The sequence below is a fragment of the Magnolia sinica genome, chromosome 11, assembly GCF_029962835.1.
Source record: "Magnolia sinica isolate HGM2019 chromosome 11, MsV1, whole genome shotgun sequence".
NCBI lineage: Eukaryota > Viridiplantae > Streptophyta > Magnoliopsida > Magnoliales > Magnoliaceae > Magnolia > Magnolia sinica.
In genome coordinates this window covers 62,979,953-63,005,431 of record NC_080583.1, presented here as the reverse complement: position 1 = coordinate 63,005,431, position 25,479 = coordinate 62,979,953, and the positions used below count along the sequence as shown (strand labels likewise).

Sequence of the window (25,479 nt, the reverse complement as noted above, 5' to 3'; positions counted from 1 at the left end):
TTCCAAATGATTATTTAAATTTGACTAATAAAAATTGAGAAAATAGTCCATCTTGTGCTGTAGATATAACAGGTGCATTGAGATACAGGTACAAGAGTAGTATTTATCATGTTCTTGTAACAGAATAATAATCTTTTAAATCGTATTTATGCAACAAAGTTTTAAAAGTGCATGGAATGATATAGGTTTGATTAGCACACACCACAATCATGAAAAGATAGATTTCAAAAGGCCAATGAATGGAATCAACCAAAGCTTAATTAATTGAACATGTTGCAATCAAGAGGGGTGAGGTAAATAGTAGCTCTTTTGGTCCTGAGAAACTCACGCTCAAGCTTGTCCTTATGGGAAGCCCTGTGCTTTAGTTCCATACATCGGGCAGTCACTCTACCATACACTCACCCACTTCATTGTTTGTACAATATGGGAGAGCTATGATGCCATTCTATATTGAATTCTTGACCTCTGATGCTAGTGGAGCAATATAAGTGGGGTACAAACCCTATCTAGTCTAGAAATTGGTTGGATCTATTGAATGTGATCTTGGAGGCGGTGCTTGGAGGTACGAGTCAATTGGATGTAGGGAAGTCCATGCAACTCATTCATCAGGAAACAGTAGGGAAAGAATCAGAATGGATATCTCATTGTTCAAGGTGTAATGCATTAGACAAAATCTTTAGTGTTTATAATTGTGTCAAACTTAATAGAAAAGTCAAGAGCAGACCATCACAGTTTGCTTCAGTAGCACATTTAACTCCTCCAATCGAATGCCACTTGAGAAATCCTGCAACAAAGAAATTTTCGTTTTAGATTTCGAGTCATGGAAATGAAAAAACAAAAGCTGTGTCTTGAAATTAAGGTTGGGTGGGACTGATTTAATACAAAATCTGACATAAATAAACCAGAGGACCTGATTGCTTCTACTCTTTGTAGAAACAGACAATCCATGTTTCAGGTTAGTTTGACAAAACAAATAGCCTACTCAATGCTGGATCTGTTTTCCATGCTCTAGAGACAAAGCCTTTTCATCTGTGGATGCCCTCAAAAGTGTTTTCGCTGGAAACACGGCCAGGGATACTTACAAATGCAGCCTGAAGTAAATAAAGCGTATACGATATACGATTCAAATCGTACAATTTGAATCGTATTGTACGGTCATGCAATACAAATCATACGGCTGAATCGCAAATTGGGGATAATTGTACAATTCAAATCTGAATCATATAATTAATCGTGAATCGGATTGAATTTTACGATTTGAGTTTTTGCGCAGAAAACCGAAATTTTCCGATAAAAAATCCATTTTTTTTTATTTTTTTCAGTTTTTCACATTTTTTTAGGGCTTTTGTTTTTAAAGCCTATTTAGGGCCCACATACATTAGAATATCACTTCATTTTCTTCTTTCGAGAGAGTATGGAGACTTTTGGAGATCATGGGCCATAATTAATTCTCGCTGACCACGCCCTATAGGGATCAAGAAAACTTAGAGAGAGTTGATATATCTTTTACATCGCTCAACAGAATTGAATGCCACTTGTTTCATTTGATTTCTACATCAAAATACGTATGAATACATAAAACATAGTCCTTTAATCTTTTCTATTTCATTTTTAGGTTACAATATGCATTTTTCGAACAAAAGAAATCTATATTTGCATTTTTTTTGCTGATTTTTCTGAATTTTTTTTGGGCTTTTTCTTCTAAAACTCATTTAGAGCCCACCCACATTAGAATATCACATCTTTTTCTTCTTTCGAGAGAGAGTGGAGAGATTTGGAGTTTGTGGCACACAAAAAACTTAGAGAAAGAAGTTGTCATATCTTTTTTGCCGGTCAACGGAATCGAACACCACTTGTTTCATTTGATTTCTACATCAAAATAGGCAAGAACAAATATAAAATAATTCTTTAATCTTTTATTTTTCTTTTCTTCCATTTTTTTGGTAAAATATGCATTTTGTATGTCTTCCATTTGTTTTTCATTTATTTCAAGAGTTTTATCATTTTTGTAATTATTTATAATCTTTTATGTTTATATTAGCTTAAATAGTTCTTTTTTCTCAATATGTAAGCTTGTGTATTGATTCTTGTAGAGGCCTTGGAAATGGGAAAGAAGTAGGAGTCCAAGGATAATTACCTTACATGGGATTATTGTTTAAATATGGATTAGAACAATAATCTCCATCTAAAATGTAATTTTTGTAGGAAGGCATATTGGGGAGGTGTGTTTTGAGCGAAACATCACCGAGCTCGAACCCAGAAAATGTAGTGGCATGTTCCCAAGTGAGTGATCATTGATTATAGTAACGATAAGATCGGCCATTATTATCGGTTGTACACTTACGATACGAAACGGATATGTAGTATTTGTTTTCCTTCGTATCGCCAAAAATATCATAACGTATCATCAAATATCGCTATGTACCACAAATATCATGCGATATCACGATATTTTTCACTTTTCGTTGTTGAACTTTTCCTAGGTATCGTCGACACCCAAGGATATCAACATAATGTATCAATAGCGACAAGGAGTCTGTTGCTAAGTGAAAAAAAAAAAAACCCAAAAATCAATTTTATTTTTTTTCTCATTTTCTTTGATTCTTTATCCTCTACCTCACATTTAAGGTGGATTTCGGTCCTTCCTTTTCAATCTATTGGGAGAAAAACAAACATTTGGAGCCGGAAATCAACATTTTTGTAGATTTGGGGCCAATTTTCGTTAAGTGAGTGTTTTTGCATCTCAATCCAATTTTTGTTGTCTAAATCATACCAAATCAGTGCTAAACTATTAGAAATACTTGAGTCTTCATGTTTTGCATGGAAAATCAATTATTTGAGCCTTCGATTTCGAGAGCTGAGGGTAGGTGATCCGATGTGGGCTTAATTGGAGAAATTTCAAATTTTCCCTAATTTCTCCTAAATTAGTTGCAATCTTACTGTCCAAACTCGAAATCACACATGTATGAGGCCTGATCTACTGATTCATGCAGTTTTTGCAATGTTTCGAAAAAATAATAATAATAATAATTAATTAATTAAAAAATATTTTTGTTCAAAATTTCACTTCTATCAGCGGTCAATTAGCCCCAATTTTAGATCATGTAGGAGTGTTTGAGGAACTCATCATCACACTCTAATTTCGAGATTTGAGGGTAGGTGTTCGATAATATGGATCGTTGTTGTATTTGTTTATATCAACCGAGTATTTGTAGGCAAGAATATCAAAGGGTCAAGATCTTCAAGTTTTTTATATGTAATGGTTGTCCCATCCATGGTGAAGCTATAATACAAACACTTTTTCTATCATCAATCATGAGCTTCACATTCACAAAATACAACTGGTGAGAAAACAAAAATTGCTAAGTCTACACAAGTCCCTACATCTCCACAATCCGCATGCAATTCTACATAAGGTCACCCTTTCCAACAATAAGTTTGTACCATACATCTGAGTCGTGCATCAGATGGTTAGTACTGTGTCGATGTCTTTCTCCAGTTTGTTGAACTTCAGTTGTGCGCCACACGCACAATGTTACAAAACTTGCCAACGGTTCCCTATGATGTTCAAGTGTTGCCTTTTGATGAGTGAATGAACCTGATCCTTTGGCCAAGTCGTGTTAAAACTGAATTCCTGCCAATGGACAAGTAAGATTCATCCCTCACATAGCATGTTAGCATGTGTGTAATGGTGCATGTTCTTTTAGCAAAGCTTGACTTTCTTTTTACAATTTAATTTGTTTTTATCACATATTCTGAGGCCTCAGAAGAGGGTGGAACATATTCATCCTCTTTTTCCCCACTGTTTAACCAAACAACTACTTTCCTCACTTGCAGCGTTGATGCTTCAGCAAAGGGTGGATATTCAATCCTAGAGGATGAGGGAGGACAGGGTGGACTTCAACAAGAGGATGGGATGACAGGAACTGGTCAAGGAGACGCAATCTCACTCCTAATAGCATTGTTTTAAATATCGACGATATCAGCCAATATATCCCACGATATATCTTGTATCCCACCTATGTGATATGAAATACACAGGTAGTGCCGATATATCCCCCTATTCGATCCAGTGAGCATTTTCGATCCATGTTTTGTTGTAAATCACGTTAAACCAGTGTCAAATGGTTACAAATCTATGATTCTTCATATTTTTCATGAAAAATCATAGATTTGGAACTTCAATTTCGAGATTTAGGGGAGATTGGTCAAGTTGTGGAAAATTGAGAAAATTTGAAATTTCTCAATTTCTCGCATATCAATTGCACTTTTTGTATCCAAACACAAAAATAAACATATATGTAACATGATCCAATGATTCTTCTTTTGCTTTTGAATTTATTGCTTGTGTTTCCATACATGTCTTCTTAGTTACGTTTATAAATTACATGAATAGACTTTGAATATACTTGCATCAGTTCAGTTGGAAAGCACATATATTAGGACCCCATACAAAGGAAACCCCTATTATGTGCACTTTTTTTCATTTTATTTTTTTATTTCTAAGTGTGTATTGATGTCTTTTTAATAATCCCTCAAGTTTCATTGAAAAATTTGACCAATTTCCCAATGTTCTCATGTTTCCCAACAACAACGATACATTACGCGATACAACCAATATATTCCATGCGATAACCGATATGTATCTTTATCCCAAGGGTGCGATACATTACGCGATAACGATATTTAAAACTTTGCCTAATAGTGTCATGAAGCATTAGGACTTTGTCTCCCTTTAGTTATCTTCCCCTCCATCAAAAGGGTCCGGTGGAAGACCTTTGGGAGATAAGTTGATTACATTTCTCCTCTGTTTATGGGAAATAAAATGATCAGATTTCATCTACATGTAATTATATGATAAGTGGAATGGCTTATCCCACTTTCCATTTTTTGTTCTTGATGAGAAATGAGGTTAGAAAGCAGGGTGTTATTTGTAATTTTTCCAAAGTTACTTATCTGAATGATTTTGTGTGTGTGTGTGTGTGTTTGTGTGTGTGTGTGTGTGTGTGGGGGGGGGCGGGCGGCGCTATAGGGTTAAGCTCTCCAAAACTCTCTTTTTCTCTGTTTCTACCTCTTTCATTCTTCTTGCTAGTTCTCTTCCATTTATTTCTTCTGTCCTGACTACCGATTTCTATATGAAACCCAGCCTTCCTCTTATTGTTCTTCTTCATTCTAAAATAGGAGAAAATAGGTCTTTTCAAAACATGACTGTAAAATTAGAGAATTTTGTAAATATGCAAAGTCATAGCTTTTTTAGGGAAATCATAAATTCATAGGATTTTTCCGGTAAGACCCCTAAGAAAAAACAAAGGACACCTAGTTGCCAAAAGGAGCTCGAAATCCTAGCAGAAATAAATATCATTGCCAGAGACTCGAACAGTTCATCATACTTGAAAACATACAAGCACCAGTATCCAATATAAAGAAAGTCAGAATCACATGAATATGAGTCCCGAAGGGAAAAATTCAAACTGTGGTCCGAGATTCCAATCTGCAATGACTAGAAAAAATGCATGGAAAGTTAATAATAGAAATGCATCACCACAAATTTGGAAATTATCTCTGATGAAACTCTTCAAAGATACCTTAAAAATCTTCCCTTGAGACCCTCGAGAAAATTTTACTTTGCAGTAACTCTTGGCAAATTCATATTTGTCCTTCCCCAACAAACCAGGCCTAAAGAAAACTTTATTGTCATGTAAGGTGACAACAGTAGCAAGGAATAAAATACCATAACTAAATCAATATTGTGGACCCTTTAGAATGAAAAATCAAAAGGTAATGAGAAAAGCTACTTGCCATAACATATTTATCTGATGAAAAATATCATACGGCCTATGATCACCTAGGAGAAAACCCAAGATATTAGAATGCCACATTAACTTGCCAAAAACATCAAATCAAGAACAAAGAAAGACAAAAGCAGTGCAGTCAAAAATAAATGGAGACAACATATTTAAGGTCATGTTTGGAAAACATGGATTCCATGCCAAACAGTGGAAAAGGAAAAGGGTTTTCCTTTAATGTGGCAGTAGCAAAGAAAAGGGTGAATTCCACCAAGAAATCATTACACTTTTCTATAATTTGGATCCTTAGCACAAGAAACTAGTCCAGTATTGTGAGAGAAACATGAGATTCCACTTACTACCCGGACAAGAACTCAAAATTGGAATATGTGTTTCAATAATTTTCATGGAAACCATCATCGGATAATTATTATTAATTCCTTTTTGCCTTTCCACATATCGAACATGCCCTAAGACTAGCTGAGATGCTAAAAGCCCAAAATAGAACCCAATCACAAATAACACATCAAACAGTTATCCAAACATACCCTAAGACTAGCTGAGATGCTAAAAGCCCAAAATAGAACCCAATCACAAATAACACATCAAACAGTTATCCAAACATGCCCTAAGACAAGCTGAGACGCTAAAAACCCAAAATAGAACCCAATCACAAATAACACATCAAACAGTTATCCAAACATGCCCTAAGACCAGTGTTCGAAATATCGGTATCGCGTTACGTATCGCATCCTTGGGATACATATACATATCAGTTATCGTAAAGGATATATCATTTGTATCGGGTAATTTATCGCACTTTTTGGGAAACATAGGGAAACATTGGGAAAATGGTTGAAATTTTTAATGAAACTTCCGAGATTGTTAAAAAAGACCTTAATACACACTTTTAAATCATAACATCTCGAAAAAGAAGTGCACATAATAGGTCTTCTTTGTATAGGGTCCTAAGTTATGTGTTGCCTGACTGAACTAATGCAACTATATTCAAATTGAATGCATAAAATTTAGAGTATATGTGATGATTATTTCATCGAACACTTCTAAATACTTCGAAATTAGTCTCAATAGACAGCTGGTTGAAGGGAATTTCAATTTATTATTTTTTAATATTTTAATAATTTTTATATTAAATTTTGAATTAAAAAATAATTTTCATTTTTTTGAAAATTGACAAGGACTTAACAAATCGGTAGATCAGCCCTCATACATGCATGATTTCATGTTTGGAGTGTAACATTGCAAGAAATTTGGGAGAAATTGGGGAAATTTTGATTTTTTCTCAACTTTTCCCAAATCGGATCACCTACACTCAAATTTCAAATTTTGAGTGTATATGATGATTATTTCATCATATACTCCTAAATACTTCAAAATTAGTCTCAATTGACAGCTGGTTGAAGGAAAATTTTGGAAAAAAACATGGAGAACGTGAAGAACCAATGGATATCAAAATCTCTAATTCCGTGATTTTTCATGCAAAACACGAATAACCAATAGATTTATAACCATTTGACATTGATTTCACATAATTTCAACAAAAAAAAAAAAAAAAAAAGATCGAAAATTGAAAACGCGACCAGAGCGAACATGCTGGATATATCGGCGCTACTTGTGTGTTTCGTATCGCACAGGTGGGATACAAGATATATCAGTCGATATTGTCGATATTTAAAACATTGCCTAAGACTAGCTGAGATGCTAAAGGCCGAAAATAGAACCCAATCGCAAATAACACATCAAGCAGTTATCCAAACATGCCCTAAGACAAGTTGAGATGCTAAAAGCCCAAACGCAAATAACGCATCAAAGAATTATGCTGCCATAAGAGATAATTCAGTAATTATAAAAAGGATATTCAAATCCAAAATAACATCAAAGGAAAAAAAAAAAAATCATTATTTGTTCTAGGGGCTATTCCAATACAACCTTGACAAAGATGGTGTCCCAGAGAGTAGAGTTATGCGTTTAACTTTTGCAGCCACATCCAAGACAGCTTGTGTCTGTGACAGACAACCAAAAAAGACATTTCTTTTTTACAGAGGGAATTATGCAACTTAATAACCATTCATAAAAGTGAAAAATAAAATTAAAAATTTTTTTAAAAAAAGTTACAAGAAACCGTAAGCATATGAAAGGTTAACAAACAAAATAAATTTATGCATAACAAAATCAACTGGACTAGTACATGAAAAAAAAAAAAAAAAAAAAACTAACAATCTGTAAAATGCAGAATATTTGCCCAAGAAACAACACAATCATAGCTCATGAATTGTGACCAAGCAAGTTCATGGAACAAAGCCTACTGCCAGAGTTCACAGTTTGAAACTGAAAGAGAAACAGCCTACTTATGAGTCCTTCATTTATAATCTCTTGATTACAAAGCTAATCTTCTATTTACAAAGAAACAATTACCAAAACAAATCAGCTAGTGTACATTTCTTCAATGCCAAACTCACCTACTCTTTTCTCTATAAGTTTGCGTAGCAAATGTTTGGGATTTTTTTCTTTTGCTACTCATAGCAATCTCTCTCTCTCTCTCTCTCTCTCTCTCTCTCTCTCTCTCTCTCTCTCTCTCTCTCTCTCTCTCTCTCTCTCTCTCTCTCTCTCTCTCTCTCTCTCAAATGCACATAGTATTAGTATCAAAGTGTGCGGATCTGGGATCAGTATTTTCTTCATCTTCAACGTTTTCATCACCTTTTCTTTTCTTTTAGTTTGAGGAGGAAACCTAAGACCGTCAGTGGCTGACCAACACGAATCCCTCTTACCCATCATATGGTGGGTTGTGTAATCAAGTTCCGTAAATGTGTGGGATGCTCATTTTCTCACGGGGTGTCCCGTATCGATTACGATACAGGCGTATCGGCCATTACGTATCAGTAACGGCCGTGTCCGTTACGCGATACGGGGCCGTAACGGGCACCCCACCAATTTTGTAGCCGTAATGGCCGTTACTGCCCAGTAACGGTCAGGGCGTAACAGTCGGAAAACGGTCACTTTTTTTTGGCTTTTTAAAGTCTATTTTTTCACTTTTTTTGAAACTTCTTTCTTTCAAACCCTTCCTAAATCATTCTATTGCTATTTTCGACCACTCTTAGCTTGATATTTCAAATAAAAACAACTTATATTAAGGATTTTCTTGATTCAAAGCTCCATGGGCCATTTTCCAGAAATTCCTCAAAAATAGGTATTTATACTTTTTATTGAATGTTTTACTGTTTTAATGGTAGAATATGATGTGTTAATCATAATAGAAGATATTAATGTCAATTTTACAGATTGTTGATGTCATTTTATATTTTTTTTCTATTTACGCACTATTTTTGGGCCTTTTTTTTAAATTTGAAAAATCAATTTTTATTGAATGTTTTGTTGTTTTAATGGTAGAATATGATGTGTTAATCATAGTAGAACATGTTAATGTGCATTTTACAAATTGTTGATGTCATTTTATATCTTTTTATAATTTTTTTCTATTTACGCACTATTTTTGGCCCTTTTTTTAATTCGAAAAATCAATTTTTATAAAATGTTTTGTTGTTTTAATGATAGAATATGATGTGTTAATCATAGTAGAACATGTTAATGTGCATTTTATAGATTGTTGATGTCATTTTATATTTTTTTTTAATTTTTTTCTATTTACGCACTATTTTCGGCCATTTTTTAAAAATTTCGAAAAATCAATTTTTATTGAATGTTTTGCTGTTTTAATGGTAGAATATGATGTGCTAATCATAGTAGAACATGTTACTGTGCATTTTACAAATTATTGTTTTCATTTTATATTTTTTTATAAATTTTTTCTATTTACGCACTATTTTCGGCCCTTTTTTTTAAATTCGAAAAATCATTTTTTATTGAATGTTATGTTGTTTTAATGGTAGAATATGATGTGTTAATCATAGTAGAATGACAGGTCATAGACAAGAATCACAATCACAGCCACAGGTATGTTCCAGAAATTCCTTAAAAATAATCGCAAACACCTACACATGTAAGATATTTTCATATTACATTAATTCTAATATATCTATTATTGATAGTAGATAGGTAAATAATTAAATATATGAATTTTGTAGTCAAATTCAGGTTATATGGGTCATAAATTCATCAGACAGTCCGATACAACTTCTCACCAAAGAGTGGACCGTTACACCACCATAAACATGTTCCAATTTATAAATGAATGCATATTTGGAATGCTTAGAATATTCCAGATTTAATCTATATTTTTTCATATTTTTTTGGCAAAAAAAATATTTTGCACCGTTATGGACCGTTATGCCCCTGTATCGCCGTATCGGTATCGGAGGGCACCGTTACACCAACCGATACCGATACGGGATACCTTGTTTTCTCATAAGTCCAATGTGATAGATAAAAGTGGAGCACCGTGCATTTGTAGCCAAATCTATGATCAGATTTGAAGAGTTTGGTATGTGTTAAAAGTGTGTATGACAAATGTTAAAGAAGCGATATGTGTGTTGACGAGTTGAGACAAGAAACGACATCAAGCGATCACGCCATTGATATACATCGGTTTCTCATATACATGTTGCATAAGTTCAAGTCAATTTTCCTCCCCTTGGGTATTTATTTCTTTCTTCTAAATCTATGGATACAAAGAATGAAGTCAAGTATTTTGTCTCCATCAAAGTCGATGAGCTTTCAAATTACAACAATTAAACTCAATGGAGAAAATTACTTACAATGGGCCACATCGGCGAAAGTATTCCTCACAGGCAAAAGAAAGCTAACATTGGGTGGCTATGGATGCATAGATAAGAGCGTTCCTATGGAATACTATGGAGCCCCCTATTAGCACAAATGTCATCTTTTTTTAAGAGTAGTGGAAGTGTGGGAAAATCTAAGAGAAACGTATTCGGTAAAAAGAATTTGAATTTACAAGTTATTTCAAAGTATATTCACTCTTCAACAAGGAGACGAGCATTAAAGAGTATTATTCGGCCTAACGAGGCATGTGAAAATAATTAAATGTATACCAGCCTTTGACTACTAATTATGAAACCATGAGACATCAGAGAGAGGAATTTTGCCTTGCTAAATTCCTCTCTGGACATAGCCCCGATTTCGAGCCTATCCGAGCTCAGATTGTTGGTGGTAGTGAGATTCCTTCCACTATTGAGACATTTGCTCATACTCAATGCGCAATAAGTGTCTAGAGTTCATCTTCGTCAAATCATTCGGCATTTGTTTCTACCAGTGTTTCAAATAGCGCCCATAGCGTAGCGGTAGCGTACACTACATAGCGTAGCGTGGCCGTAGCGCTACGTAGAGTCCCAAATAGCGTAAATCCCCTATAGCGCACGCTACAGGGGTCGTAGCGTATGCTACAGCTACGTAGCACGTAGCGTCCGTACCATAAGCTACAATGTATTTTTTTTTACTATTTTAGTTTTTTTATTATTTTTTCACGTTTTCTTTGTTTCTAATGTTGAGGAATGTGACACTTGTATTGTACTTGATACTTTTAACCTATGGGATTTTTATTTCTTTTCATAATTGTGACTTGTGGTTTCAATTAGACATTATTAATTAAAGTGGTTTGCTTAGGAAGTTGTTGATGTGATAATTATTTGATTTGGCTTATGAATGTGGATTGGCTTTTGATAAATGATAACTAATAACTTTTTTGAACATGCTTATAATTGATAAAATGAATCATCTTTTAGGCATTTTTATATTTTTTTTCCACTATTTATTATATTTGTCCTATTTTTAAATTAAAAAATAGAAATATCGTGTAGCTTACGCTACACGCTACGTATTTACGCTACACGCTATAGAGGGCTGAGCGCTACACATCACGCTACTGCTATTTAAAACACTGGTTTCTACGTATGGTAGAGAAGATTGGGGAAGTCAAGGTTGTGGTTGTGGTGGCCATTTTGGTGGTAAAGATTCAAGGGGAGGAAGAAATAATTGTAGAGGCTGCGGTATAGATTTCAATGGCAGTCGTGGTTAGGGGTGCACACGGTTCGGTTTGGTCCGGTTTTGGGGTGAAACCGGAACCGAACCGTTCCTAACGGTTTTAGGAAATTTGGAACCGGAACCGAACCGTTGGCACCCTAGAACCGAACCGGAACCGAACCGTTAAAACCGGTTCGGTTCTGGATCGGTTCCACGGTTCTTAGCTTTTTATAATCCAACCCAAATGCAAGCCCATGTCCATCCATGTTGTGGTCCATTTGATGAATGGTTTAGATGTTGTATAAGGTGTTCAAAAATACATTTATGAAAATAATTATTCTAGAGAAAATAATTATAAGATATGCAAAAATATTTCGATTCGGTTCAAGGTTCGGTTCCACGGTTCGGTTCTACGGATCGGATCCACGGTTTGGTTCTACGGATCGGTTTACGGTTCGGTTCGGTTCTACATACCCCCAAACCAAGAACCGAACCGATGTCACCGGTTCTTTGATTTTTGGAACCGGAACCGGAACCGGTGCACTCTAGAACCGGACCAAACCGGACCGTTTGGTCGGTTCCGGTCCGATTCTACGGTTCTACCGGTTAAATGTGCACCCCTAGTCGTGGTCGTGGTCGGAGTAGTCGAAGACAAGGTATGCCATAACGGCCCTCGTAACAGTCCATTACGAGGTCAATACAAGTTTTTCAGTTTCTTTTCAATTAAGAGAGAGAGAGAGAGAGAGAGAGAGAGAGACTGTAACGGCTATTAGAACCCTTACAGTAAAGGTAATGGTGGTAGCCATTACAGCCACCGTTACTGTTACAGAATACCTTGGTCGGTGGTGTTATCATTGTGGTCTCAATAACCACACGGTGGATACATGTTGGGATCTGGTTTGTAAACCTTCTTTGACGAATCAAGTTCACTTTGATGGTGGCACCATGGGTTATGTTCCCAAGCCGAACTCCTCTATTCCTGAGCTAAATACTTCAAGTGAGACAGTTACACTATTCAAGGAAGGATATGCCAGACTTCTAAAGGACTGTTCCACTCTTGCATCATCCTCCACAACCTCTATTACTCAGATAGGTACCGTTTGTCTTGTGTTGACTGATAGTGCTCCTTGGGTCTAACTTGAGAGCCTCTGAACACATGACTTGTAAACAAAATGTATTGTCTTAGTCAGTCAAGTCGCCATGTATTTCTTTTGTTATAGTAGCAAAAAACACTTCAAACCATGTGTCTGAGTTAGGGACAGCATGTCCTACCCCATTACTTTCATTGTTGTCGGCAGTGTCACGATGTCGATAATATCAGCCAATATTATGAATATCGCAAGTGAGAGGCAGAAAACCCCCTCGGAATACATAAAAATTTTAAGGATTCCAACGTATCGTGCGATATATCCCACGATGTAGCAATTTATCATGCAATATAGGCAATATCACATTGTATCGTGAGTTTTTCCTTTATTTTTACACGCGATATCATCAATATCCATCAAATATCGATGATATCGACCAGGAAACTTCCTTGCTTTATTAAAAAAATCCCCAAAACCCAAATTTCCCATTTCCCCTCAAAATTCTTCCTTCTAACTTAGTCATGGGTGGATTCTAGTCCATCTTGTGCAAGGATTTGGGAGAAAAACGAAAATTTCAAGCCGGAATCAACATCTTCTTGGATTTGGGGCCATTTCTCAATCAGTGAGATATTTTCCATTTTGATCCATTTGTTTTTGTTTAAACAATGTCTATCCATCAAATATCGACAAATAAATGTATGCTTTTCCCTTATTAGGAATAAATATTTATGCACTACCAAATTCAAGTTCTTCTTTTCCAAACACATTGAGTTTGCGGAGAATGTTAAAGTATATTATGGCATTTCCTTATTAGGTTAAATTTAGATTATTTCCATTTCTGAAATACTACTGAGAATTCTCTACAATGTAGCCCCATTGGGAACTTCTACAACCATTATAGCTTTTAATTAGGCTTTTGCCTTTTGGTCAATGTTAAACTCAAGAGACTACATTTTGTAAGATGTGGAAAGGAAGAAATGATCAAAGAAAAGAGAATATTTTCTCCGTGTCTTTCTCCCTCTACTAGCTTTTATTTGTAGACAATTTGTTACAATTGATAAGCCCAATCAAAGAAACTACCAAATCTTACAAGATATTCACCAATATATGGTGCATTACATAGCATGGAGACACTGTGAACTGTCGCGTGTGCTCACAAGTCTATGTACTCTAACACTCCCACTTGAGCTGGAGCATATATATCATACATACCAAGCACTTCGTTAGTTCAAAAGACTTCGGGAGAGGTTGATTGCATTGCTGATGATTGCAGTGATTGGGATTTGAATCAAAAGCACTTTGGTGGCCTGAGGACATTTTGGCAACCATTCCAAAGGTTGAATGATGTTCTCGCAGCACTTCTGCTGCTGGCTAGATAACATTATGGCAGCACTTCTGCTGGTTGGATGACATTATGGCAGCACTTCTGTGGGCTGGATGACATTCTGGCAACACTTCCGATGGCTAGATGATGCTCTGGTAGTGCTTCCAGTTGCTACTACTACAGAACGGGGTTGGTTTTGTTTCAAGGCATATCTAAAGAGGCCATTAGATATGCTGGTCAGAGAGAGCCCTTTACAGCTTCATGACAAGTTGTAACAAAGGAAGAAAGGGGAAGGGAAAACAATAGAGACTGTAAGTAAGAATGGGTGAAATAATTAAAGCCTAAGCATGACAATAAGATAACAGTAACAAGAATTTTCCACCATACGATAGAAGCATCAATGAAACAGTGCCTAAACAAATTACTGGATCTTGAATTGGAAATGTAACAAGCATGAGTTCTTTAGCAGAACAAATTTATTGATATGACTTTTGTTTCTTGCTTGCAAATAATAGGTGCACTTCATACCTCTTGTGATTCTTGTATTTTCTTCGTACATCTCATGTTGTGAGATTCATCAACTATCATAAGTGCCCATTCTCGCTCAAGCATAGTCTTCCGCAGACGATGAAGCATTGTGTATGAGATTACAACTACTTTTGGACATTTTGTCAAATAGATGAGATTATTTTGATGGCCAAAAACTGAAAAGAATTAATAAACAAAGCTTCAGTATGGGGTAAAGAAAAAAGCAGAGTACATTTGCTACATGTTCTAACAACTGTATACACTGTATGGCTGTCTATGATTCCCAAAATATAGAGCCAGTTGGTATATACAGCCAATTAATTTGCTACCCAATAGTGAATTTATCAACATAAAAACAATTGCTGGCCAATAGATATAAACAAGTGAGATAAGAGTCGAAAATTACATTTAACTCCATATCAGTCATATAAGACCTAAATCATAGGGCCTGCTGTTGCTACGCAATTGGCTGTATAGCCTGTACAATCTTATCAGTTGCATATGCAAGCCTCAACAAAGCATCCAGTTGACATATAGGTCATAAAATACCATCCTGTACACAACCATATGGAGTTATGGAACTGTACATCTGTGCAAGCACTCCAAGAGATGCATGCAGTTGTGTACAAAGTCCAAATAAAGATTAAGTGCTAGACATGTGGACCCCACAGTCCAACCAGATTCCATCTAAAACAAGACCTGTCAGTCTGTCACATCTGTGGTCAAGATTGACTGAGTCTCCCAATGTGATATGTAACATGCAACATGCAACTGGATGCATCTCCCATTTTATGAAGGCACCCCAATTCTCACTATAACACTGTACACTATCCATTTGGCCACACCTGGCAGAATTCTTGTGGGATTGCAAACTCTTGGGCTTACTAGAAAGAAAACAATTTAACTAACCTTACCAATTTTTTTGGCATTCTAACACTGTTCAGCAGACAAAAGGACCTAGAGCTTTTGTAATGAAAATCAAGGTATTGCACATCATCATCTCTAGTTGGGTATGTACTTGAGCGCGACAAGTTTGATTGGGCCACCCATAGTTTTTGGTCACAATCCAGATGCTTCAATTCGAACCTTAAAATCCTCAAACCTTTTCTTAAGACACGTGGAGTCCACAAACATGTATTGACAGTGGGTTGACAATGATTTATTGGGGTTGACTAGCATTGACCACCTGCAATTTGATTATCATGCACCAACTGCATCATTTGGTTACTGCAAAGCCTGAATTCAATATTATATTTGGCAAAAGTCATGTTGTCAAAAATCCTATGATTTACAATTCACAATTTATGATTTGAGTCGAATCTTAAGCAAAAACAATTTGAATCCCACCTTTCAATCCCTTTTTATATGAATCCTACGATTTCATGATTTGAATTCTGCAATTTACGATTCAAATTATACTTCTTTTCTGCTATTTTAAGCTTCGCTTGGCTTTCATTTTATGTTTTTAAATTGGTGGGGGCTTTAAGAATCATTTAGAAGAGAAAAAAAAAAACCTTTTAGAAAAAAAAAAAAAAAAAAAAAAACCTTTTAGAAAGGAAAAAAAAAAAAACCTTTTAGAAAAAAAAAAAAAAAAAGAGTCGTTTAGAAAATGTAAATTATTTTATTTTATTTTTATAAGAGATTAAATGATATATATTCTCTTCAATGTTAAACCATAGAGCTTTTTTTTTAATGATTTCTTACTTCTTAACTAGTCAAAAAACCAAATCGATGTATGACTCATCTGAAATGTTTTTATGGATGGTTACGATCATGTGGTCTTGTATGTATTGTGGAATGATGGTTAGAAATCAAAATATCTTTTTTCATCAATCTACGGAATCAAATGCCGCTTTTCCAATGCGATTCTACATCCACGAAAGGTAACAAGAACATAAATTATTAAATGATCCTAGTATTCTTTTAAGGAAATTTTCGTGAACAGCAAAAGGAAAAGGGAAAGATAAGAATCATTTAATTTTTAAGTAATACCGTGTCATGATAGTGTTAAAGTTTTTAATTTTTTTCTGATTTATTTATATTTTCCATTTTTTAAGAAAATCTTACAATTTACGATACAATTCAACCCCTATTACGATCAAGGTAGCCCGTATCGGTTACGTATCGGCCGATACGTAACGGCAGTGGCTGTTACGCAATACGGGGCCGTAATGGGGCCTTTTTTTTAATTTGAAAAATCATTTTTTATTTATGCACTATTTTCGGCCCTTTTTTAATTCGAAAAATCATTTTTTATTGAATGTTTTGTTGTTTTAATAGTAGAATATGATGTGTTAATCATAATAGAACATGTTACAGATTGTTGTTGTAATTTTATATTTTTCTCAATTTTCAAATTAGTGACTTTATGTTTATATTTTCTTATATTGGACAGGTTTTGGAGCTTCTTAGGGTTTAGAAGATAAAATCATCTTTATTGATTAGATTCTGAAAACTGTATATAAATTTAGAATAGCAAGTAGACTCACAATCTTACATAGACATATGTCATATCTAATCTATATCTAGTATCCACCTAAGGAAATGTCTAGGTCTGGCCAACAAGTAAGTGAGGATATTAGATGGCAACATTGTCAGAGTGTTGGTGGTACTAGGCACCAAATGAAGTGCAACTATTGTGATAGACTAATAACTGGTGGAATTACCCGTCTCAAACAACATTTGGCACATCAAAAGGGTCAAGTTGCGGGATGTACTAGAGTACCGAAAAAGATAATGATTTTAATGCAAGCCAATCTAGATGAGTCGAAGGGTAAACGTGCTGCTGGACAAAAGAAGAAAGATGAGATTTTGGATGCAGCTCGACAGGAGGTGTTTGTTCCTGAATATATGAGCGTTCGTGATGAAGATATTATTGATTCTGTCGAAGATTCAGATTGAGAATTAACTATAGCTAGGAGAGAGAGCTTGCGTCTAGCTCGTGAAGAGGAAGAACGTCGCCACATGTTTGGCGTGAATGGGTCAATACGTGATACGGAGGAGAGGGGGAGTGCAACTGCTTCTAAAGGTGGGGGTAGGTTTAGTGGGTTACAACGTGTGATTGGGAGCCGACGACAGACATTTTCACGTGATGCCCCCATACATTTTGATGAAGAAGTAAATGAACCTAGGAGACCCTCTATTGATCCAATCCTGTTTAGGAAAGAATCAACTAAACAAAAGAAGATAAAACAAATGTGGAGTAGAACTTCCGTTGAGAAGCTAGGTAGGGCAGCAGCAAAGTTATTTATACATGCCAATATACCTCCTAACACGGCCAATTCTCCATATTGGCAGGTGGTAATTGATGCAGCAGCAGAAGCAGGTGAAGGAATTAAAGCTCCCACGGCTAAGGAGATTAGGGGGAAATGGACAGATGCAGACTATGCAGATGTGAAAGCATATGTGGCTACCTTTAAACCTGTATGGCAGGTTAGAGGATGCACGATCATGTGTGATAGTTGAATTGGCCCAACCAGACGCAGCATAATCAACTTCATGGTGTATTGGCACTTAGGAACTATATACCACAAGTCAATTGATGCCTCAGAGGTAACGAAAGATTCTAATTACATTACTGGACTAATGGATAAAGTTGTGGAAGAGAGTAGAGAGGAGAATGTAATGCAGATTGTGACAGATAATGAAACATCATATAAGCTTGCAAGACATAAGTTGATGAAAAAGAGACCACATCTTTTTTGGTCACCATGTGCTACCCATTGTATTGATCTTATATTAGAAGATATTGGGAAAAAGAAGAATGTTAAGGAAATGGTCGAAACGGCAAAAGAAGTGATGACGTTTATTTACAACCATAATCAAGTAGTCGCAATAATGAGGAAGTTCACGAAAGGACGAGGTTGTTGAGGCCTGCGGCGACTAGATTCGCAACAAACTTTATAACATTAGAGAGTTTATACCAGCATAGGGGAGATTTGAATGAAATGTTCGCTTCCCGAGGTTGGCTCGACACAAAACATGGGCAGAAGACATCAGGAACACCGGTTAGAGTTGCGAACACCATACGGGACAACAAATATTGGAAGAGGGTCAAGTCGATCCTAAAAGTGATGGAGCCACTAATGAGAGAACTTCGTCTTGTTGAAACCGACGAAGCACCTACCATGGGCTTCCTATACGATGTTATGGATAAGGCAAGGTTGGCAATTCAACGTGATTGTAGAAGTTAAGAGTCTTATTGGAGGATGATCGACAAGAGATGGACAAGACAACTCCATCACGATCTTCATGCAGTAGGTTACTACCTAAATCCTAAGTACAGATATGCTCAATCATTTGTTGCAGATGATAAAGTTCGTGTCGGGTTAAAGAATGTGATAAAGAGATTAGAGCCTGACTTAGATATGCAAATAAAGGCATTGAATCATTTGGAAAACGCCTAAGTAGCTTTGGAGATGCTCTTGCACAGCATGCAGTATCTAGGTTACAACCGGCCAAATGGTGGATTAATTTCGGAGAGAGTACGAAGGCTCTCCAAAAAATTGCAATAAAAGTTTTGAGCCAGACAACATCTTCTTCTAGCTGCGAAAGGAATTGGAGTTATTTTGCGCTTATTCATTCAAAGAATAGGAATAGATTGCAGACTAGGACATTGGATAGACTTGTCTTCATGCACTACAATATAAAGCTAAGAATGCGACGACATCATAAGAGCATTACAACCGCCGATGTCACAGACTACTGTCCAATAAACTTGGACAATATTTATGATGAGGATGACCCGCTTCTACCTTGGTTGGAAACAAAAGAAAAGCAAATTGAAGAGGATAGTGAAGAATTGGAAATTGATGACCCAGTAATACGCACAACGTAACAAGAGAGTCGTGCAGATGTGTTGGACCCAGTAAGAGGGGCAGCTTTTATGCCAAGTACGGCTCAAGATCAACAAAAGAGTACGAGCAGTGGTAGCGTGACCGTGTCGGATGATGGTGATGATGACCCCCTGCCCCTGGTGTTGACACTTCTGTTGTTGCTCAACACACCATACAGCCGTCTACAGATCACGATGCCGATAAACATCGACAAGGTAGTACACGAGGTTGGACTTATGAGTATACCGAGTCACGATACAGCCAGCAGAAGGAGGGTAGGTCTAGTGGTGCACCGGGTCCGGAAGGTCCGGAACATCAGTAGGCTCATGGTCCTGGTTATTATGATGGATATTCTTATGGCCAATCGGATTATGATTATAGTTATACTGAGCCTGTTCCATCACATTTATGTTGGAGTAGTCCTCCCGATCCATATCCATATGATTATAGATATCCAGAACCAAATCCAAGTTACTCATCACAACAGATGCACTCTCAATCTCAAGATTCTCAACAGCCTGAGTACGGGCACCAGTATGGCTATTCGAAGGGCACTGGTGGATATCCTTACTCGGGGTCGGAGTCATTGCCTAGTCAAGATCAGTCATCCTCTGGTTTCGTTGATGTACTATTTCCTTATGGCACTGGATATTATGGATATGCAGCGCCTCCACCTATTGGACAGCCTTAGCTTGATGATGACTATGATGTGGAGGTCGAGCAACCACAAAAAAAAAAAAAAAAAAAATCATTTTTGTAGTGACTTGTGATTGTAAGTATATATTTGTATTAAGGTAAGTATTTGCAGCAGACAGCTCACAGCAGTATTATTGCAAGCAGCCAAGCACACACTTGACACTGCCGAACTTGTATTTAAAATAGCCCCCCTGACAACCAATCAAGTAATCCTTAATCAAGTTGCAGGGGAGTATATCAGACACTACTAATTTTATTTTATTTTTATATTCTTGACTTGAGGATGACAGGTCACAGGACAGGAATCACAGTCACAGCCATAGGTATGTTAAATTGTTAATAACTTAATATAGAATAAATTATGAAAAATAATTGCAAACACCTACACATGTAAGATATTTTCATATTACATTCATTCTAATATATCTATCATTGATAGTAGATAGTTAGAAAATTAAGTATATGAGTTTTGCAGTCAAATCCAGGTTGTCTAGTTCATAAATTCATCAGACAGTCCAATACAACTTCTCACCAAAGAGTGGACCGTTACACCACCATAAACATGTTCCAATTTATAAATAAATGCATATTTGGAATGCTTAAAATATTCCGGATTTAATCCATATTTTAAAAAAAAAAAAATTTGTACCGTTACGGGCCGTTACACCCCCGTATCGCCGTTACACCCCCGTATCCGTATCGGTATCGGAGGGCACCGTTACGCCAACCGATACCGATATGGGATACCTTGATTACGATTTACGATACGATAGCTAGTTTGACAACATTAGGCAAGAGTAGATAATATGTCAAAAAAATGCAAAACCGACCTCTGTTTGTTCTTTAAAAAACATAGGAAAAATTGATGGAAAATGTTTTAATGACAATAATCACATCTTTAGGAAACAACAAATCAACAAAACGAACTACAAACTATGAAAAGAATTCAAAATACTCAATTTCATCTTTCAGAAGTGTCACAGCAACTTAATGACCCAGAGTTTCAAACATTACAAGGCAAAACAATGAAAGTCATGATGTCTGTGAAAAAGTAATCCTTAATACCACACAGAATAAAAGCATGGTGACAGTTTAGACTACCAAGATGTATATCTGTTGGCAAACAGAAAGGAAGCCACCGCTCCAATTCTTCAGCCCATGAAAACCGCAGAATGGCAGGACATACAACAAGTATAGGACCTTCATTCATAAAACAGCTCGCAATTGCAATAGCCTAAAACAAATGGAATTCAGTCATTAATAGCATTTATTCAGATATCTAGGAGAAAAATAGAACCCAAAAATTAAATTCAGTGCCTATGCCAAGAAAAAACAAAGAAAAGAACAAACCAACAAACAAAGAAACATAAAGCTAGCAAAGTTTCATAAATACAACAATATACTGATTTTGACACAAAAAGCAAAAGATGAAAATGATAAATAAATACCAAGAGGAGGTCCGGCAACAGATCATTTCAATTTACAGATAATTTAACAATGGAACTAATATAAACTAATCGAAAACAACGAGAAGGGATCGAAGAAACTAATTCCACGGTTAAATAGAGATTCAGGAGCATAAATATACCAAAGAATATTGATCACGATGACGAAATGAAAGGGAGAACAGAACTGGTGACATTGGACAGACTGCAGATTGCTATAACCTAAACAAAATTTATTGGAATAAGATCATTGATTCAATGTTCAATATCCTTCAAGTACTCTTGAAGTGTGCAAATGTTCTCAAAACCATACTCTGGTACCGATTTTCAGCCATATTAGTGTCAAGGTTCTAAAAACGTCAAAAATAGTATTCACCATTGAGTATTGTGGATCAATGAGGACTTACTAGCATTAGAAAGCATGTAAAAGCAGTTCAAGAAGTGTAGAAAGAAAGAGGGTTTGATTCCCTCAAGCTTTTATCGTCTTCTCTTCGTTTTACTTTTTCTTCTTTTCCCTTTTCCTCTACCAGCCACACCACCCATCTACAGGGCCATCCAGGCCCACCGGCACTACCAGCAGCAACAATCGGGCTCCCCAGCTACACTAGTAGTCCCAATTGGCCTTGCCAGCTGCATTACAAAGGTTATCAACCACCTCCAGGCCCACCAAGTGAACCGGCAACATTAGCTGGTACCACCTACTGCACAGACAGCCCTAACCAGCAAAACGGATGGCAAAACTTGACCCAGCCTGCCAACCCAACCTGAACCCAACCCAGAAAGTCAGGGTTCGATCGACCCATTACCCATATGGGTCGGGTTCAGGTTATGTTTTGTCAATGCAAAGTTAAATATGTAGGGTTTTGGTATGCTAGGCCAAACCTGAGGGTCATGTGATGAGTTGATTTTTTTTATTTGGTCATGGGATGGGTAATCAGAACATAAGCATGAAAGTGGGGTTTGGCAGTTACAATTCTCTCCCCATGTTTGTGTGTGTTATTTTACATACACCCATGGAGTACCATTTTACACCCATGGACTCCCTCCCTCCCTACCATTTTACACCTATGGTCTCTCTTAATATATGGTTGAATGAAAGTATGGGATCTCAAAGAGCGTGATTTTAGAAAATAATGGTGATTTGTTCATAATTTTCTAGTACACTTTCAAAGGTGTTGTTATAAAAATTGAAAAAAAAATTGTAAAAAGGGTAAGGTTAGATTTTTTGCTTGGACCTTTTTTTAAGGAGTTTTCCTAGGATTCGTTGCTTGAATTTGGTCTAGTTGCCTAATTACAACCTCTATGAACAAACATCGTCACATTTCGTTGTGATTTGAGAGAGTTGTGATGTTTTTTGGAGGAGATGATTGTCAATGCTTCTTTTAGGCCTTTTTGGTCAGTGTTTTTTACTTGAATCCATCATCTAGAGATATTATGGAGTGTCTTTGGGGTCATGTGCTCCTATCTGTGTATTTGAGTACTTGTGCTATGGTTGGAGTGCTTTGCCATTCATTATGGAGGCCATCTCTTCACCAGCAAGTGATATCTCTAGTTCCTCAATGATGTTGAGTGCAGTAAATGTACCTGGCATGAATGATAATCGTAGTTGGCAAATTACTACCACCAAGTTTGATAGTAGAAACTATCTAGCTTAGTTCAAGTACTTGTATGTTCATTGGAGGCTTTAAAAAGCTTGGATACCTTGATGGGATTATCCAGAACCTGAAAAACCTAATCCTACTTATGTTGATTCGAAAGCAGATAACATTATGATAATGGTGAGGTTGCTTCATTCATGTATCACGAGACAGCCAAAGAGTTTTGGGAGTCTATTGCGGCTGCCTATTCTCAGACAAAGAATGTTTCTTGTGTTTTTCAATTGACGAAGGAGATCACAAATTTTCATCTAGGGGAGAGGCTTTTGGGAGACTTCTACACAGCCCTTAGAGGGATATGGTATGAGTTGGAACACCATATCCGTTCGAGATTGAAGAACAACATGACTTTCTAATAACTTTTAATTTTACCATGCATGAATAACTTCGCACATGTGCATTCACCCACACATGTGCATCTGCCCACACACATGTACATCAACCCACACACACCTACTCTCACCCATGTGCCAAACACACATACTCACACACACACACCCCCATTACACAATACTACCCACACTCTAAACCTATACAGTCTTCCATTGACTTTGACCATGGGACCCACATACCACATATACCTCTACATCACCCCCTTTACACCTCACCCCTTGACCTTGTCCTTGACCTTGACCAAACAAGGCCAAGGCCTCTCACACCCCCAACCACTCCTACCTACCCCCATGGCTCCCCTCTCCCCTTCCATGTTATCTCATCTCCGCTCACATCCCTCTCCCATGCTCTCTCCATCTCCCCCATCTCTTACCTAATCACACCTTAGCTCCCATCTCTCTCTCTCCAACACTCCCCTCTCTTACCTCATCACACCTTACCTCCCATCCCTCTCTCCATCCCTCTCCTCTCTCTTACCACATCACACCTTACCTCTCATCCCTCTCTCTCCATATAAGCAAGGCCCACTCCCCCATTACTAGCCCTTCATAGACCCAAGCTTGGAAAAGAGAAAACAGAGAGAGAGAGAGAGAGAGAGAGAGAAGAAGAAGAAGAAGAAGAAAAAGAAGAAGAAGAAGAAGAAGAAGAAGAGAAAAAAGAGAGAGAGGAGGAGCCACACTTCGAGCCACCCAAACCATTCATCAAAGGGGCACGGCACAAGAGGAAACAAGTGAGCACATCTTACTCTCTCTTCCCCATTTTTTCTTCTTCTCAAGGCATTATCCAAGGCAAGTGGTGGCAAGCCACCTAGGATGGCCTAGTGGGCCCAAATCAGTCCACTTGGACATTGTATGTTTATGATTCTTAAATCAGTCCACTTGGATGTGTGGTAATGATGCTAAGATCAGCCCACTAGAACGTGTTTATGATGCTTAAATCGGTCCACCAGAACATGCGTTTATGATGCTGAAATCAGTCCACTAGAACCTATGTTTATAATGCTTAAATAAGCCTCCTCGGATGTGTGGTAATGATGCTAAGATCAACCCACTAGAACATGTTTTTATGATTCTTAAATCGATCCACAAGAACACGTGTTTACAATATTTAAATCAATCCACTAGAACATGTGTTTGTGATGCTTAAATCAGTCCACTTAGATTTGTGATAATGATGTTAAGATTAGCCCACTAGAACATGTGTTTATGATGCTTAAACCAGTCCACTTGAGCATGCATTTATGATGCTTAAATCAATCCACAAGAACATGTGTTTATGATGCTTAAATCAATCCACTAGAACATGCATTTATAATGCTTAAATCAGTCCATCTGGACATGTGTTTATGATGCTTAATTCAGTCCACTTGGATGTGTGGTAATGATGCTAAGATTAGCCGAACATGTGCTTATGATGCTTAAATCAGTCCACTTGGACATGTGCTTATGATGCTTAAATCAGTCCACTTGGACATGTGCATATGATGCTTAAATCAGTCCACTTGGACATGTGTTTGCGATGCTTAAATCAGTCCATTTGGACATGTGCTTACGATGCTTAAATCAGTCCACTTGGACATGTGTTTATGATGCTTAAATCAGTCCACTAGAACATGTGTTTATGATGCTTAAACCAGTCCACTTGGACATGTGTTTATGATGCTTAAATCAGTCCACTCGGATGTGTGGTAAATGGTAATGATGCTAAGATCAGCCCACTTGAACATGTGTTGATGATGCTTAAATCAGTCCACTTGGACATGTGTTTACTATGC

The 25,479-nt window shown here is 36.8% G+C and overlaps 1 protein-coding gene across 3 annotated transcripts in view; it reads right to left on the bottom strand.

Annotated features, from left to right (window-relative positions):
• The window catches only part of LOC131219229 (uncharacterized), a 91,798-nt gene that overhangs the window by 37,967 nt on the left and 28,352 nt on the right, over window positions 1-25,479 (bottom strand). For all 3 annotated transcript variants that reach the window (XM_058214270.1, XM_058214271.1, XM_058214272.1), the window contains exons 3-8: window positions 21,314-21,446; window positions 14,682-14,857; window positions 7,737-7,810; window positions 5,800-5,835; window positions 5,586-5,676; window positions 725-784 (exon numbers count right to left, since the gene is read on the bottom strand). In XM_058214270.1, the coding sequence (XP_058070253.1) occupies window positions 725-784; window positions 5,586-5,676; window positions 5,800-5,835; window positions 7,737-7,810; window positions 14,682-14,857; window positions 21,314-21,446 (570 nt within the window). The remainder of the gene's footprint in view (window positions 1-724; window positions 785-5,585; window positions 5,677-5,799; window positions 5,836-7,736; window positions 7,811-14,681; window positions 14,858-21,313; window positions 21,447-25,479) is intronic.